At 40.9% G+C, this 16,334-nt stretch overlaps 2 protein-coding genes across 2 annotated transcripts in view; both read left to right on the top strand.

Annotated features, from left to right (window-relative positions):
• The window catches only part of rad54b (RAD54 homolog B), a 124,388-nt gene that overhangs the window by 6,568 nt on the left and 101,486 nt on the right, over positions 1 to 16,334 (top strand). The gene's annotated exons all lie outside the window — the stretch shown is intronic.
• Positions 5,748 to 15,059, top strand: fsbp (fibrinogen silencer binding protein). Its single transcript, XM_080194417.1, has 2 exons — positions 5,748 to 6,148; positions 14,480 to 15,059. The coding sequence occupies exons 1-2, from the start codon at positions 5,748 to 5,750 to the stop codon at positions 15,057 to 15,059; spliced, it is 981 nt and encodes a 326-aa protein (XP_080050543.1).

The raw sequence follows: 16,334 nt of genomic DNA, 5'->3' as shown, positions 1-16,334 counted from the left end.
ATGCTATTATGTTCATAGAATTAGATGGATCATAGGCTCCTCACAGTGCAAAAGAGGTCATTTGGCCCACCTAGTCAGCACCAATTCTCTGATGGAGTACCTTAACTAAGCCGTCTTCCCCTATCCTATCCCTGTAATCCCATACGTTTCCCATAGCTAATCTATATAACCTACACATCTTGAAACACTAAGGGGCAGCTAAACATGGCTATTCCACTTAAGCTGCACATCTTTGGAGTGTGGGAGGAAACTGGAGCACCCAGAGTAAACCCAGGCTGACGTGGGGAGAATGTACAAACTCTACACAGACTGTTATCCAAGGCTGGAATTGAACCTGGGTCCCTGGAGCTGTGAGGCAGCAGTGCTAACCACTATGCCACTGCGCTGCCCTTAGATTGAAAAAGAATATATTTCTTTACAAGAAACATAATACACATGCAGTAAGACACAGCAAATATCAGTAATGCCATAGTAAATATACAGCCAGATGGAGTAAAAATGCTGTTTTCAACAACATTTCTTGCCTAGTTTGTTACCAGCCCATGGTTCCATAGACCAATGATGACATACTCTATGTAGGTAATGTTGGCTCACTCAGTTCTAGTGCCAACTCCAGACACTGATTGGGACCAGTAATTTAAAGAAAAGATCACAGCACATTTACAGTTTTTGGGCCTTCAAGTACAGGCATCATTGCCTAAGATTTAAATCACTTAACAAAGGATGTTTGCATGTCATATAAATGAGTAATTTGGCATACATTGTCTTGTGTTTACCAAGGCCCTTTGTATACATTTGAGTTTCTAGATTTGAACTTTCCAGTTACTGTATCTATTTAAATGGTACATTTAGAACATAGAACATTACAGCGTAGAACAGGCCCTTCGGCCCACGATGTTGCGCCGACCAGTTAAAAAGCAATGACCCTCTAACCTAAACCAAACCCTTTCCATCCATAAATCTATCCACAGATCTCTTAAACGCCCCCAAACTAGGCGCATTTACAACTGCAGCAGGCAGGGCATTCCTCACCACCCTCTGGGAATTTATTTATATTTATTTTTATCAATAAATTTGGTATATTTTCACGCAGATTGATTCTAGTCTATGTTTTGAAGTTTAATAGTGAAGGATTTTAACTTTTCAACTCTAAGTTAAAACTGTGACTGGAATTTTCTGGCCCCATCATGGTGGGAGATCTAATGGCTCAGAGGAACCACACAATCCTGGTGGTGGGAGGGACCAGAATATCCCACCTTGCATGAAGTATAGATTTTCCTTTCTGTGTGATTGGAGAAGACTCTGCTTTTAGGAACACATTTCACATAAAGGCAGTGCTTGGACTTACGACAGAATTTGTTTCTGAAAATTGCCTTGTAAATAGAAATGTCATAAATCAGAATCAATTTTCCCATTGGAATAATGTTATAAATGGGAATTGGTTCCTGAAACAAAGCCAGCAATCATTCTTGGGCTGCCCGGCAGTGTTAAGTGCTCTCAGTTTTTGCCCTGTCAAGTTGCTGTGGTGACTGTTAATGCCTTAGCATTAGTTCTTCGGTTGCTGCGGGGAATATAATGAAGCCATTGATCATTGTCAGTTGCCTGTTTAACCTTGAACTTCAGAAAATCTGAGTGTGTATAAGTGTATAAATGCATTAAAAAAGTGATAGCTGTGGAAAAAAATTAACAGAATAAAAAGCTTGTTCCCAAATTAATTAAGGTTAAACCTGTCTAGCTATACAGTTGGGTGGTACAGAACATCAGTGCGCCCTTATGACATTGTAAAGTTGAAATGGGGTGCCACTTTATAAAAGTTCTAAGTGCTGTTCATCATAACTTGAATGTTCTAAACTCAAGGACGGCCTGTACTGAAGATTTTTTGGACTTTATGTGATCATCTTTCCTTCATCAAGATTTGATGGTTTGTTACCAAACTACTATTTGACTGTAGGGACTATAACTGATCTTAATCTTGTTTTAATCCACTACTTGATACCTACATAGGAACAGAAGTAGGCCATTCAGCCCATTGACCCTGCTCAGTTATTGAATCAGACCATGGCCGATCATCTTCCTCAATGCCATTTTCCTGCATAATCTTCAGATCCCTTGATGTTTCAGTCTGTAGAAATCTATTGATTTCTGTCTTGAACATGCTGAATGATTGAGATTCCACAGATTTCTGGGGTAAAGAATGCCAAAGAATCAACATCTGTGGGCTTGCGGTGCAGTGAGGTGCCGAGGGGACACACGCATCTCCATTAAGAACGGTCACCTCAGCACCTCATTGCAAGCCCACGGTTAACCTCACAATGCTACACTTCTCCAGCTTCCACCCTAAACACGTTAAAGAAGCCATCCCCTTCGGACAAACCCTTCACGTACACAGGATCTGCTCAGATGAGGAGGATCGCAACAGACACCTCCAGACACTGAAAGATGCCCTCATAAGAACAGGATATGGTGCTTGACTCATTGATCGACAGTTCCAACGCGCCACAGCCAAAAACCGCACCAATTTCCTCAGAAGACAAACACAGGACATGGTGGACAGAGTACCCTTTTGTCGTCCGGTACTTCCCCGGAGTGGAGAAGCTATGACCTCTTCTCCGGAGTCTTCAACATCTCATTGATGAAAACGAACATCTTGCCAAGGCCATCCCCACACCCCCACTTCTTGTCTTCAAACAACCGCGCAACCTCAAACAGACCACTGTTCGCAGCAAACTACCCAGCCTTCAGGAGAACAGTGACCACGACACCACACAACCCTGCCACAGCAACCTCTGTAAGATGTGCCAGATCATCAATAAGGATGCCATCATCTCACATGAGAACACCATCCACCAGGTACATGGTACATACTCTTCCAACTCGGCCAATGTTGTCTACCTGAGACACTGCAGGAAAGGATGTCCTGAGACTTGGTACGTTGGGGAGACCATGCAGACGTTACGACAACGGATGAATGAACACCGCTTGACAATCACCAGGTAAGACTGTTCTCTTCCTGTTGGGGAACACTTCTGCGGTCATGAGCATTCGGCCTCTGATCTTCGGGTGGGCGTTCTCCAAGGCGGCCTTCAGGACACACGACAGCGCAGAGTCGCTGAGCAGAAACTGATAGCCAAGTTCTGACACATGAGAATGGCCTCAACTGGGATCTTGGGTTCATGTCACACTATCTGTAACCCCCACAACTTGCCTGGACTTTCAAAATCTCACTAACTTTCCTCTCTGGAAACAACACACATCTCTTTAACCTGTGCTTAAAGCTCTTTCCACTTTTAAAAATTAATTGGCTGTAAAGACTCACATTCCAATCATTATGCACGTAAATTGAGTTTGTGTCTTTGTGTCCTTTTTACGATCAGAACTCCCAGCCACCTGACAAAGGGACAGGCTGGTCCAAAAGCTTGCGGCTTTTGCTACAAATAAACCTGTTTGGACTTTAAACTGGTGTTGTGGGATTTCTTCCTTGGGAATACCACAGTCAACCATTCTTCTGTCCGAAAACATAAAGTTACTATTTTCTGTCTTTGAGTCAATCCTTCTTATCCATATTGACCCTCCCATTCCTTGAACCACAATGTTATGGATGAAATTATCCATTTTGTGGCATGGATTTGCTCATGAATAAACAGATGTTCCGGAGCGTGGCTTTGAGTGTTGGTAGCAGCAGTGAGTTGGGTAAGTGGGATGCAAAGAATGTTGGTGGGATTAGCTCCCAGCAGGCACACTCTCTGTGGGAGGGATTGGAGTTGCTTATCATAAAGAGGCAACAACTGGTTTATCAACAAGCCATTCAGAAAATGCAAGAGAGGCAGAGGGTTAATTTAGGTTTCTGTAAAGACAAAATAAAAATAATGGGTGGAAGCCTGGAAAAACAGCCAAAATGCACACATGATGAGATATGGGAAGTTTATAATATAACCTTTTTATCGTGTCCGGCAGAAAAATCTTGAAATGTTTCGCAATTAGTGAATTGCTTTTAAAGTACAGAGGCTGTTAGTGTTCAGACAAAACCATGGTCATTTTACACACTGACCTCCAAACAGTGGGGTAAAATGATTAAGCTTGTGTTTTTTTTCCCTTTTAGGATGATATTGGCCAGAAAACAGACTTTCTTTAGTACCATGTGATTTTTATGTTAACCTCTGTTTGCTAACATTTTCTCCAAAGGTCAGCACCTTTTCAACAATGCAGCATTCCCTCTATACTGCGTTGGAGGGGCAATTTAAATCAAATTTGCTCTTCTGGTTTAAGATTCAAACCATAACCTTCTGATTCAAAAGTGAATTTACTTCAGTTTGGTTTATTTGGTAGTACATAGAAATAGGAGATCCATTTATAATACTTAAAACAGTAGCATCATTCATGGCTGTTTTGATATCTGATGGAATTTAGGTTTTGTTGTGAATGTTTTTCATGAGTGCCTTACTTTTTTTAAAACAATATAATTGTGTACATATTATACTGTGATGCATTTTAAATATTTTGTAAAATCCAGTTTTGCTGCTTTCCTCCTAAAAATTATTCTTAAGCATGTTTTTGAAGCTCTGTCAGTATTTTAACATTTCTGCTCATTCACTATTTATATGTCATGGTCTATAATTATTACCAGGATGCAATTATCATGGATTGTATCTATTGAGATGTCAGCAGATGGCAATATCGTGACGTCTCTAACTCTGAATTCAGTATTCTGACTGGTACCCTTTATAGATTGGGCTTTGAAATTAATCTTTCACAATCTTCTTCCAGTATTGGTGAAATTTTACATAATAATCGGATATGTTATTAAACAATTGCCAATCTTGCAGATTCATAAAATATACTAGGGTATTTGAATTAAAATCATGGACTTTCTTGATAGAGGGGGTCTGACTATTTTCATAAGCTGTTGTGTGGGTTTCATGATTTCAGGCTTTCAAGCTATTTTTGTTGCCAAAAGATCTGTCTTTCAACTTGTGTTGCAATTTATTTTTTTTAACATGGCTTTGACAAATTCTTAAAAAATTGCTGTTGATTTGGTGGAAGCTGATTACAACAGACTATTTAAACTTATTGAACGGCGTACAACCAAGCATGATAGAGGAAGTGAAGTTCCTTGATTGACATCAGAACTAGCATGGGGAATGCAAACAACACTAAAAGCTCCGCAGCAGGATTACTGGGGCCCTGTCAGGGATCAGTATACAGACTGTGGAATACTCGTGCCCTCGTGCACACTGTTTTTTAACATCAACAATAATTCTTTGTTCATGGTTTGATATAAATTTTCCTATTTCAAACATAAAAGTCAAGACTAAGTTTTTGTCTTTGAGATTAAAGGTGTAGTTTTTAGCAGCTGCACTATCTGGCATAAAGATCAGGCTGTGATATGTAGGTTAGTGTGTAACACAGCAAAATGATAGCTTTAGAACACCTGCACCTTTGCACTGTGATTCTCGTGCTAATGCTTTCAAAACCAGAAAAACAGATCAGATAACAAAACAGTCCAGCATTTGATTGGTCTCAGCATCAGGGGGCTTGCACAGTCTCATTTTAGTCTGGAGCCTTAAGTAGGTCAGGCCTAGCTTAGCCAGCCTGCAGATGATCAGCTGCAGATGATCTCTGGATGAAGTCAAGCTGAAAGGAATTTCAGTGAACCCCTCCTGATAGGCGTAGGCCTAAAAAGGCTGGCCTAGTTAAGCTTCAGCTTATAGTGTGAGGGAAGGCTTTACAGTCAGTCTGAAGTTTGTATGATGTGCTCTGCACAAAATATGCTAGGTAAAAAATCAAATCGATCCTCAAATTTTACCATTTATGAAAAGATTGATCTGTTAAAACTTGTGCGGCCTCACATCAAGGTCTTGGAGGTTCATAAGAATAATCAAGCCATAATTGTTGAAAAGAATCGTTGCTGGGAAACTATAGCACAGCAGTACAATGCTGTTGGAGTGGATCGCCCTCCTCGTGGTGCACAGGCTTTGCGAACACTATATAAACGCATTAAAGAAAGTGCCAAACAAGAGATAGCCAGAAGAGAACAACTGCATCCAGACTATAAAGGAAATGTCTCTGAGCCAACCAGAAGAATTCTAGAAATGATTCCTCACATTTTCCAACCACTTTTGAAGGTGATAGACCCTGACAACTTGCAAAGGTAAGGCTATCACACTTTACTGATCATAATAAAATAGTTTTTAAAAATGCTCTTTATCTGAGGTTAGTGTTCAGAGCTCATTATCATTACAGCCACTTCATCTATGTTTCTGTATATGAGCACATATGGCTGGAGTTTTGGGCAGGTGGCCAACACAAAAAAATTATTTAAATTCTAATTTTGGACCTTGACTTCAGTTAGTCACATTCTTGCTCTCTAATTGGGGGCAAGTTCTGTGCTCTTCATTATGAATAATTGGCCACGCTGAACTTTGGGTAACATAGCAGTTCAAAAATCAGTCAACTGCTAACATTCAAGATAGTTACTGAGCACTTCCTGAATTGGAGTAAAATAAGAACATAAGAGATAGCCATTAATTGATCTTCGCACCAAGTGTGGTAAGATGTGGAACTCATTATTAGGAATTTGGAAGTTAATGGGGTTAACCGTGAAGTTGAGATGAAAACAAAAGTAACAGATAACATGATTAGCAGGCGTGCAGAGGAATATTGAGAGTCAGTTTTCCCAGTAACAAGATTAGCAGGCATCTAGAGAAATTGAGGTGCGAATTGCCATATCATAGACTCACTGATTTTTGGTCAACAATGTTTCTATAAAACAATAACTCTTAACGGCAAGGAATTTGGGAGATTGATAGCCGAATCCACAGGATGGGATATCAAAGCGGCTGAACAGTATATCTACTGGCATCCTCAGTGGGAGGCAGGCTAGTTTTTCATCAACAGCCAGACAGGCTAAAATCTTCAGAGAGCCAGTTCCATCTCTGATCAGAGCCATTGAGGCCTGCTCCATCTAACATTTAGAGCCACGGCAAATTGTAGATACTGTTGTCTAAAAGATGCAGTTTCATACTTTTGCTGAACCAGCAAAAGGCATTTTCCAAGACTTAGTCGTCTAAGCTGTATTGTTTGGTAGCTATAAACTAGATTTGACTTATTGTATTGTGGATGTTGTTTGGGAAAAGGGATGTCTTAGTATGTTCAAGGAATGTGGGTATATTTTGAGAATAAGAGGTAATTTCAGATTAAACAGTGTGTTTAAAACTTAAGTGTATTAATGACTGTAATGTAATCTTTCATGTTGTGCATTTTTCTTTTCTTCTACTTTAATAATTACTTTTTATTAATTGTTTATACAATGACTGGAGTGGTTCCTCCACTGGGTTGTACATTGTTCCACGCATTCAAAACAAATATACTCCACTAAGAACTCGTCTTGCAGGGTTTTTAGACATTCTCACAGGTAACATCAGAGCAGTTGTTACTACCACATGGAACGGTTGACGCAGATAGCACAGATGTATTTGAAGAAAGGCATGATATATAGTGGGAATAGAATTTAAAGAATAATTCAAGTGGGAAAGTCTGTGGAATATAAATGTTAGTGTAATGGACTTTTCATGCATTGATCTTTCCGATATTTAAATGGAAAAATTATGGCAACACAGACTGAGACGTCACTAAAGGTGGTAATGAGGAAGAGCTGGGAGGTATCATTTACAAATGGAACTTAATATATTTATTCCACTGTATAGATGCAAAAGGTCTTTAGTTTAGAAGGGCATCATGTGTCAATGCAGGTTTAGTGGACCAAAGGACCTGTTCCTGTGTTGTACCGTTCTTTGCACTTCAGGAGATGTTACTGAGGGGCAACATGTATATGAGAAATGGAAGAGGGGGACGCCAAAGGAGAATTCGTGGGAGGTAATGATGCTTGGGCAAAAAAGGAAGACATTGTAGGAGATGCTTTTGCTACAACTGGATAGAAAACAGTAGTTCCTACTCGGCGTGGAAGAAAGGTGTTGAAGGAGGATTGCACAATCAACCATGTCAAAAGCTGCAGAGATGTCAAGAAGATCGTGAAGGATTGTGTACCACTGTCACATTCACAGGACATTGGGGCTTTTTAGAGTTTTGGCTTGATTGAAAATGTTCACATGGAGTTGCTAGAAAGATAGGCACAGGTTACAAGGCATACAAAAACTTTGACGATGGGTGACAGTTTGTAAAGATAGAGGGGTCAAGGATGGGATGTTTTGGGGAGGGAGTGAGAGCAGTAGATTTGTGAGTAAGGGTAAGTGAGGTCAGGTGGATGTTGAGAAGAGAAGTGGTCAGTGTCTAGTGGGTATGAGTAGAACAGGAGTTGGGTCTGTAGACAAAAATTAAGATACAAGGAGAAATGGAAGAGGAACTGAAGAATGACATGCGTTTGGGGCTAGTGTAGGTGGAAACTTTGGGATAAGCATGTCTTAGTAGGCAAAGAAAAGGTGAAATGAAAATGGAAAACGCTAGAAAAACTTAGCACGTCAAGGAGTAATTTTGGTGCAGTACACAGATCTGATGGATCAGTCCAATCAGTCATCAGAAAAGGAAAGATGGATTTTGGCAGAGACAGCTCAACAAATTATATCAGTCATGGTAATAGAGAAGTTCATGAATTTACTGCATTTATTGGAGTGGAGGGGAAGGGAGAGGAGATTAGAGATGTTTAGTACTAGGGAAAAGCTGGGGTTTTCTTTGCATTTCAAAATAATGCTGGGCACTCTGATTTTGCTGAAGAAAACAGAGCCCAATGGTGCATGCCACATCTGGCAATATCGCTTATAAACTCCTTGGATCTGAGCGGGGAGTTTTTTTATTAATGTGTTCTTGCAATTTGAGCATAGCTGGCAAAGCCAGCATTTATTGCCCATCTCTAATGTTCCTGAGCAGGTAGTGGTGAGCTGCTTCTTGAATTGCTGCAGTTCATATGTTGCATGTATACCAGGAAGGGAATTCCAGGATTTTGACCCAGGGATGATGAAGGAATGGCAATATTGTTCCAAGTCAAAATGGTTTGTGGTTCGGAGGACAACTTGCAGATGCTGTAGCCCATATGCCTCTGCTGTTCTTGTTCATCAAGGTTACAGAGGTCATATATTTGGAAGGTGCTGCTGAAGGAGCTTTGCTGAGTTGCTGCAGTGCACCTTCAATATGGTGTGCACTTCTATCACCTTGTGCTAGTTGTGGAGGGTAGGAATGGTTAAGGGTTGAATGGGCTGCTTTCTCCTAGATGTTGAGCTTCTGAATGTTGTTGAAGCTACACTCATCCAAGCAAGCAGAGAATATTCCATCACACTCCTGATTTGTGCTTTGTAAATGGCGGAGGGGCTTGGAGGAATTAGTAGGTAAATTAGTTGATGCAGAATTCTCAGTTTCTGACTTGTTTCTATAGTCACAATACTTTTATAGCTGGTCCAATTCTGATCAACGATAATCCTTACAATTGTTGATGGTGGAGGATTCAGTGGTGGAAATGGCATTGAATGTCAAAGTTAGATGGTTATAATCTCCCTTGATGGAGATGATGGTAACTACCTGATACTTGTGTGGTTAAACATCACTTGCTAGTTACCAGCCCGAGCCTGAAGGTTCAGGTCTTACTTCATGCTGGTATCAATAGCTTCAGTAGCTGAGCAGTTGGAAATAGTACTGAATGTAATCAATATTAGCATGGGTCTGGAGATCTGGCTAATGTGGATTCTGGGTGAGTTAGCCTTGAGGGTGCAAAAGCAAAGGGTGGGGTGGAGGTCAGGGGTTGGCACTGAGTTGCCATAGCAGCTATAGAGGGCTGCATGTGTTGGCATGGAGGATGAGGGACCATAGTCAAGGAGCATGGGCTGGTGTGAGGGGCTTGGGGATTGATGGGGTGCGTGAAGTGACATGCATGTGCGTTTCTGTACATGCCACTGTAGCTTGCACAGGCGCCAGAGCACTGAGGCAGGCCGCTTGTCGACCCAGGAGTGACACTTCCAAGTGGTGGACAGTGGGCAGCGACACTGCAAACTATCCATGATGGTCATTTTACTTCTGGCAAAAAGTCTATTTGGGGCACAGTTTTCCATCTAATAACACTTGTACTCCAAGAGAAGTTGATATTTGATAAGCTGAATAGCCACTATCATTTAGATTGTAAATCATATGGCAGTCATCACACAACCTTGTCTGACCCTGACCAGAATTTTGAAAGGCACTGTTTAGTATCTCCCACTCAAGGCAGTTGCAGTCATTTCATCATGAACTGATGCAGGATTATGATGAAATTTCTTTGTGCTTCGAAGATTTAAATCAGTGATCTCCAAAGAGCGAATAGTTGATCCTGGAGTCTCAAAAAGCCAATTGTTGTTGGCTGCTGAACCACTACCGAAAACGCACAGGACCCCAGCTTCTTGTGATGATGAGCGAATCAGCTCACTGACTGTTGAATCATGGGCCAATGCATGAACTAAGCTGAGTGACAACAAAATGATGAGCGAGGAAGCAGGGACCTCCAAGAGGGCAAAAACCTACTATTTCCACCAGGAATGGGGAAGTGAATTTCTTTTACGAATGCCAAAGGCAAGACCTTTTGTGTTATTTGTCAACAGAGTATAGCTTTGGGTGAAAGAGATAATTTGGAATGGCATCACAAGACAATGCATGCGAAATTTAAATTTCCCTTCAAACAGCACCATTCAGACAAAGAAAGTTGGGGAGTTAAAAGGAATGTTGCAAACTCAACAAACACACTTTTTTCAAAATCTGTGGTTAAAGACAAGGCTGGCAAAAATACATCATTTCACATTAGCCATCTACTGGCAAAACATAGGGCAAAGTTATCAAGGAGGCAATGATTGGTTGCAGCTGACACCTTGTTCAAAGATGAAATTATGACAGCCATCATATTGCCCCTTGGTGTTTTAACAGTAGCCAGAAGGGTGCAAATGTTGCCCAAGGATGTGTCTCAATAAATACACCAAAACTTATCAGGCTGTGAATGTTTTTCACTGCAGTTTGATGAGTCAATAAATATGGCCGATGCAACCCAGCTCATGGCATTCAAAGATGCAACAACAAAGGAGGACTTCCTCACTCTTTTGCCACTCAGAGGACAAGAGGCAAGGATATCTACTGCGAATTTAAAAGCATGTGACTGAGAACTCCATTTACTGGAGTTCTATGAGAATGTGTCCAGGGCGGTGGATAGAGGAGAGCCGGTGGATGTGGTCTTTCTTGATTTTCAGAAGGCGTTTGACAAGGTACCTCACAAGAGGTTATTGCAGAAGGTCAGGGGACATGGAGTTGGGGGTAGGGTGTTAGCGTGGATAGAGGATTGGTTGTCAAATAGGAGGCAGAGTGGGGGTCAATGGGTGCTATTCGGATTGGCGGTTGGTGACTAGTGGAGTGCCCCAGGGGTCGGTGCTGGGGCCTCAGCTATTTACCATTTATATAGATGATCTGGAGGAGGGAACCGAGTGTATGGTGTCGAAATTTGCTGATGACACCAAGATTGGTGGAACGGCAAATTGTGCGGAGGGTGTGGAGAGTCTGCAGAAGGATCTAGATAGGCTGGGCGAATGGGCCAGGAACTGGCAAATGGAATTTAATGTTGGCAAGTGCGAGGTGGTCCACTTTGGTAGGAATAATGGTAGGAAGGATTATTACTTACGTGGCGAAAAAGCAGGCGACGGTGCAGAGGGACCTCGGGGTCCTTGTGCATGAGTCGCAAAAACCCAGCTTGCAGGTGCAGCAGGTGATCAGGAAGGCGAATGGGATGCTGGCCTTCATAGCGAGGGGGATTGAATATAAAAGTAGGGAGGTCTTGCTGCGGCTGTATAGGGCATTGGTGAGGCTGCAGCTGGAGTACTGTGTGCAGTTTTGGGCGCTGTACTTACGCAAAGATATTTTGGCCTTGGAGGGAGTGCAGAGGAGGTTTACTAGGCTGATGCCGGAGTTGAGGGGGTTGAGCTATGAGGAGAGGCTGAATAAACTAGGCTTGTACTCGTTAGAGTTTAGAAGAATGAGGGGAGATCTCATTGAGACGTATAAGATGATGAATGGGATGGATAGGATAGAGGTGGAGAGACTCTTCCCGCTCAGAAAGGATAGTAGGACTAGGGGGCACAGCCTCAAGATAAAGAGGGGGTGCGGTTTAGAACGGAGTTGAGGAGGAACTTCTTCACTCAAATCTCTGGAATTCTCTGCCCGTTGAAGTGGTGGAGGCTACCTCGCTAAATATTTTTAAGACGCGGGTTGATGGGTTTTTGATAAGAGAGGGGATTAAGGGTTATGGGGAGAGGGCGGGAATGTGGAACTGAGCCACAACAGATCAGCCATGATCTTATTGAATGGCGGGGCAGGCTCGAGGGGTTAGATGGCCTACTCCTCCTATTTCTTATGTTCTTATGAGAAAAACAGTCCGATCAAGAAATGGGTTTCAATCACTGACAGTCAATGCTGGGTGTTACTGCAGACACCTCCAATAAATGCAGCAAGTTCATAAACTTCTCTATTATCATGACTGATTATAATCTGTTGAGCTGTCTCTACCAAAATCCGCGTTTTCCTTTTATAATGACAGTCAATGCTGGGTGTTAATGCAGGCTTTGTTGCACTTTGCAGAAATGATCCTGAATTCCTCTCCTTTGTCAATTATCATTGTGTTATCCACCAACAAGTGTTAGTGAGCAAGATTATTGACTTTCCAAGATTGTCAACTCTACAGAGCTCTGTAATGTCATTTATTCAAATTGTTACTTGATTAGTTTGATACCACTATGGTGAGCTAATCCTTCATGCAACATGAGGTGGTTAGGTCGAGGAAAAGTCCTGTCAAGATTTTTGCTCACTGAAATTGTCACCTTTCTTAAGTCAAGAAATGAGCTGTACTGTAAGCTGTCAGGTAATAATACATGGTTCTAGACTTGGTGTTTCTTACAGACATAAGTGCAAAATTGAAAGAACTGAACCATGAACTGCAGGGGAGGGATCTAGATTTGTCATATGATCAGTGCAATGAATGTGATCAAGTTGAAACTGGGCCTATGGTCCTCCTAGTTAAAGAACAAAATTACTGAGTACTTCTAGAGAAAATCCAACAACAGTTCATACAGAAAGGAGTCCATCCAGTCAAATTCTGTGACCACATCAACAAATTGGAAAAAGAATTCAACAGAAGATTTCAGGAGTTTGACAAGATGGAACAAATCATTGTTTGTCTCAAATCCTTTTCTTCAAGTGGACGTAGGAGAATTGACAGCAAAATTTCAGCATATGTTCAAACAAAGCAGTGGACTTAATGTAGAAATAATCAACGTGTAAAATGACGTAGAACTGAAAGCTTGGTGCAAGTACAAAGACTTTTGAGGACTTGTCAACACAGAAGTACTCTCTTCTGACATTGTGTGCACTTAAGGTGAAGATCTACTTTGATTCCACATCTCTAAGGTTGCTTTTTCCATATGAAAATCATCAAGTCCAAGTATCACGCTTGCCTCACAGATGCTTAGCTGATGAATTGTACGAGACTGATCTCAAATTTTACAGCACTCACAGTGCAAGCACAGGTCTCGCATGAAGAATACATAAATGTTATGCTTAAGTACATTTTGGGGGGGGTTTTAGTAAAGTCACATTTGTAAGGGTAGGTCTCTTGCTGCATTTTAATTCTAAAAGTGATCTTGTACTTAAAAAGGTTGCAGGCTACTGATTTTAGATGTCCACCAACAGAGCCTCTTGATTTACTGAGCCAAATGCTTTGGTCAAGTCAGTGAAAGTAATGAGAAGTTCCTGGTATTATTCTCAACATTTTCAAACTATGTGTCTGGCAACAAAGGCCATGTTAAATGTTCCTATGTAAGGTCCAAAGCTGCACTATCTCTGGGATGATTTCCTCAGCCACAGGAAGTAGGTGATTCAGGAGAACATGTCTTGGGATTTTCCCCACTATGAATGAGAGAAGAAAAACCTCAAGTTTTCACAGTGTGATTCATCTCTCTTCTTGAAGATAGTTGCAATTGTCACTTTCCTGAAATCAATGGTGGGAAGTTCTTTTTCCTGCCAAATTCAGAGGATAAGTGCATGGAGTCTTGATGTGAGCAAAACCCAACCAGCTTTGATGATCTCGGCAGCGATACCATAAGGGCTGCAGGCTTTGTTGATTTTCATCATATGAATGGAAGGAAAGGGAAGAAAAATAATATTAAATCATTGAATTTTGATGGGACTAGCACTGGGCTGGAAAAAGGGAGCTGAACTGCAACTAAATGCAGTAGATTTAAAGGGATAATGTAGAGTAGTAGTAGCAGACTGCACAACTTGACATTTTAGGAAATAGAGGCAGATTGGATAAGGTAAGCAGTTATTAATTCAATATTGCTGATGTTCATTGGCCAGCCTGCATATTTTATTGTATTTTGGTCACTTGGCATTCAAATGTAATTTTAAAAAATGTAATATTTCTAATGGCTTTGAATTTATTGCATCAATGTTATCTGTATAATCTTTCCTTCAGGCCTTGTGGAAGTTCAGCTTCTGAACAAGAACAAGATTCCTGCGTGGAACAGCCTGTTAGCTTGTACCCACAGCCTGGAACCTCAGGCTACCAGTCCCATTCCAGTCACGATTGGGTAACGCCAGAGTCAGAACCCGAACGTGAAGAGAAGCCTCCTCCGATATTAACTGTGCTATCACAGCCGAGCGAAAACTTGCAAGAACAAAATAAAACAGAGACCCAACAGGCCACTAATGGCTCTGCCTCACCCTTTTCATCTTCTGGGGCAAGAGTATCCTTAACACCATCTCCGAGGCCTGCAAGAAGGGAAGATGTTTTGTTCAGCCACCACCAGCACCACAGCGGTGCCCTGCACCATGTTGGCAGTCATGATAATGGAGAAATGAAGTTAATGTCAGCAGAGGAACATGAGATAATTATGGAAAATCAAAGAAAGTTTGGACTCTATCTTGACGAAAAAAGAGAGAGCCTGAAACGAAAGCAAGCTTTAGAGGAAGACTTGTTAAGGGCAAAAATCAGAGTAGAAGAATTAAAGGCAGCAAGACTGCAACAAGGCTTGCCAGCAATCCAGGAAGCCTAATATTTGTAAATATTTGTTTCAATTAAAATCAACTAAAAACAATGTTTATGTGCTGTGGATTAATTCCAAAGATGACATTAATGCCACAGTCTGCTATCGAACGTTAAATTGTCATTGCAGTAGTTTTAAAATGTTTTGCCAGATTTTGGCTAAACTTAATAATTGTCCAAAAATGATTTCTATTTAAAAATGAAAATGCTTTTGAACTCACACATAAGATGAACAACATTTTTAAAATATGTTTTATTCTAATCTGACCAAACCTCATGAACCTTAAGCCTTATCAAAAGTTAGGTTGCTTGGAAAATGAACTTGAGTAATTAGGTGAGTGTCGTATGCAATGTGAGTTTTGATCTTAGTTTTCAAGAACTTTAGACTGCAATTCTTTTTTTTCTCTAGTTTCATGTAGAATTTGTTTACTTGAACAACTGAGGCAGAATAGTTACAAGTTAATAATGGTATAAATCAAAGGTTCCGAATGGGCAAATTTATAAAATTAATCCAGGGCTTGTGAAAATAAGTCAGTGATAGATTTTGCTTATTGAAACTACAACCAATATTTATGGGACCATATTTACATGTTTGTCTCTCCTCCATTATTGGAAGGATTTGAGATTTAAAAAAAAATTATTTCATGAGACGTAGCATCTCTGGCAAGACCGGCATTTGTTACCCATCCTAAATTGTACTTGAATGGACAACCCTGTTGCTGTGTTTCTAAAATCGCGTGTAGGCCAGACTAGGTAAGGATGGCTGAATTCCTTCCCTGAAAGACATTAGTGAACAAAATGGGTCTTTACAACAATCGTTGATTGTTTCATGGTCACCAGTACTAAGACTAGCTTTCAATTCCAAATTTTCAACAGTTGAATTTGAATTCCACCAACTGTCATGGTGAGACTTGAACCTATGTCCCCAAAGTATTTGTCTGGGCCTTTGGATTATTAATCCAGTTACATTACCACTGTCTTCCTTTAGTCCAGTTGATGTGTTGAGTTTATTTGAGAGTCCAATGTCAAGTCTCAAAAATACAATAAAATGTATTTTGGCTCAATACACTTTGCTTTTGTCAATAATTGTTTATTTTCAGACTCTGTACCCTTGCCTTTCACATCACCACTCTTAACTTCAAAAACTGCTTTGTCTGCTGTGAACTGTCTATTTGCTGTCCTATGTCTAAACTTGTCTTTTTATTAGGTGTTTCCTTCAATTTTTTTTTAAGCAGCTTTTCCGAACCTCAAGAGAAGATGTGCTGTTTGCCAGGGCTTTCTGCCA

This window comes from Carcharhinus amblyrhynchos, chromosome 8 (genome assembly GCF_965287045.1).
Source record: "Carcharhinus amblyrhynchos chromosome 8, sCarAmb.v2.hapA, whole genome shotgun sequence".
NCBI lineage: Eukaryota > Metazoa > Chordata > Chondrichthyes > Carcharhiniformes > Carcharhinidae > Carcharhinus > Carcharhinus amblyrhynchos.
This window is presented reverse-complemented; position numbering and strand designations above follow the sequence as displayed.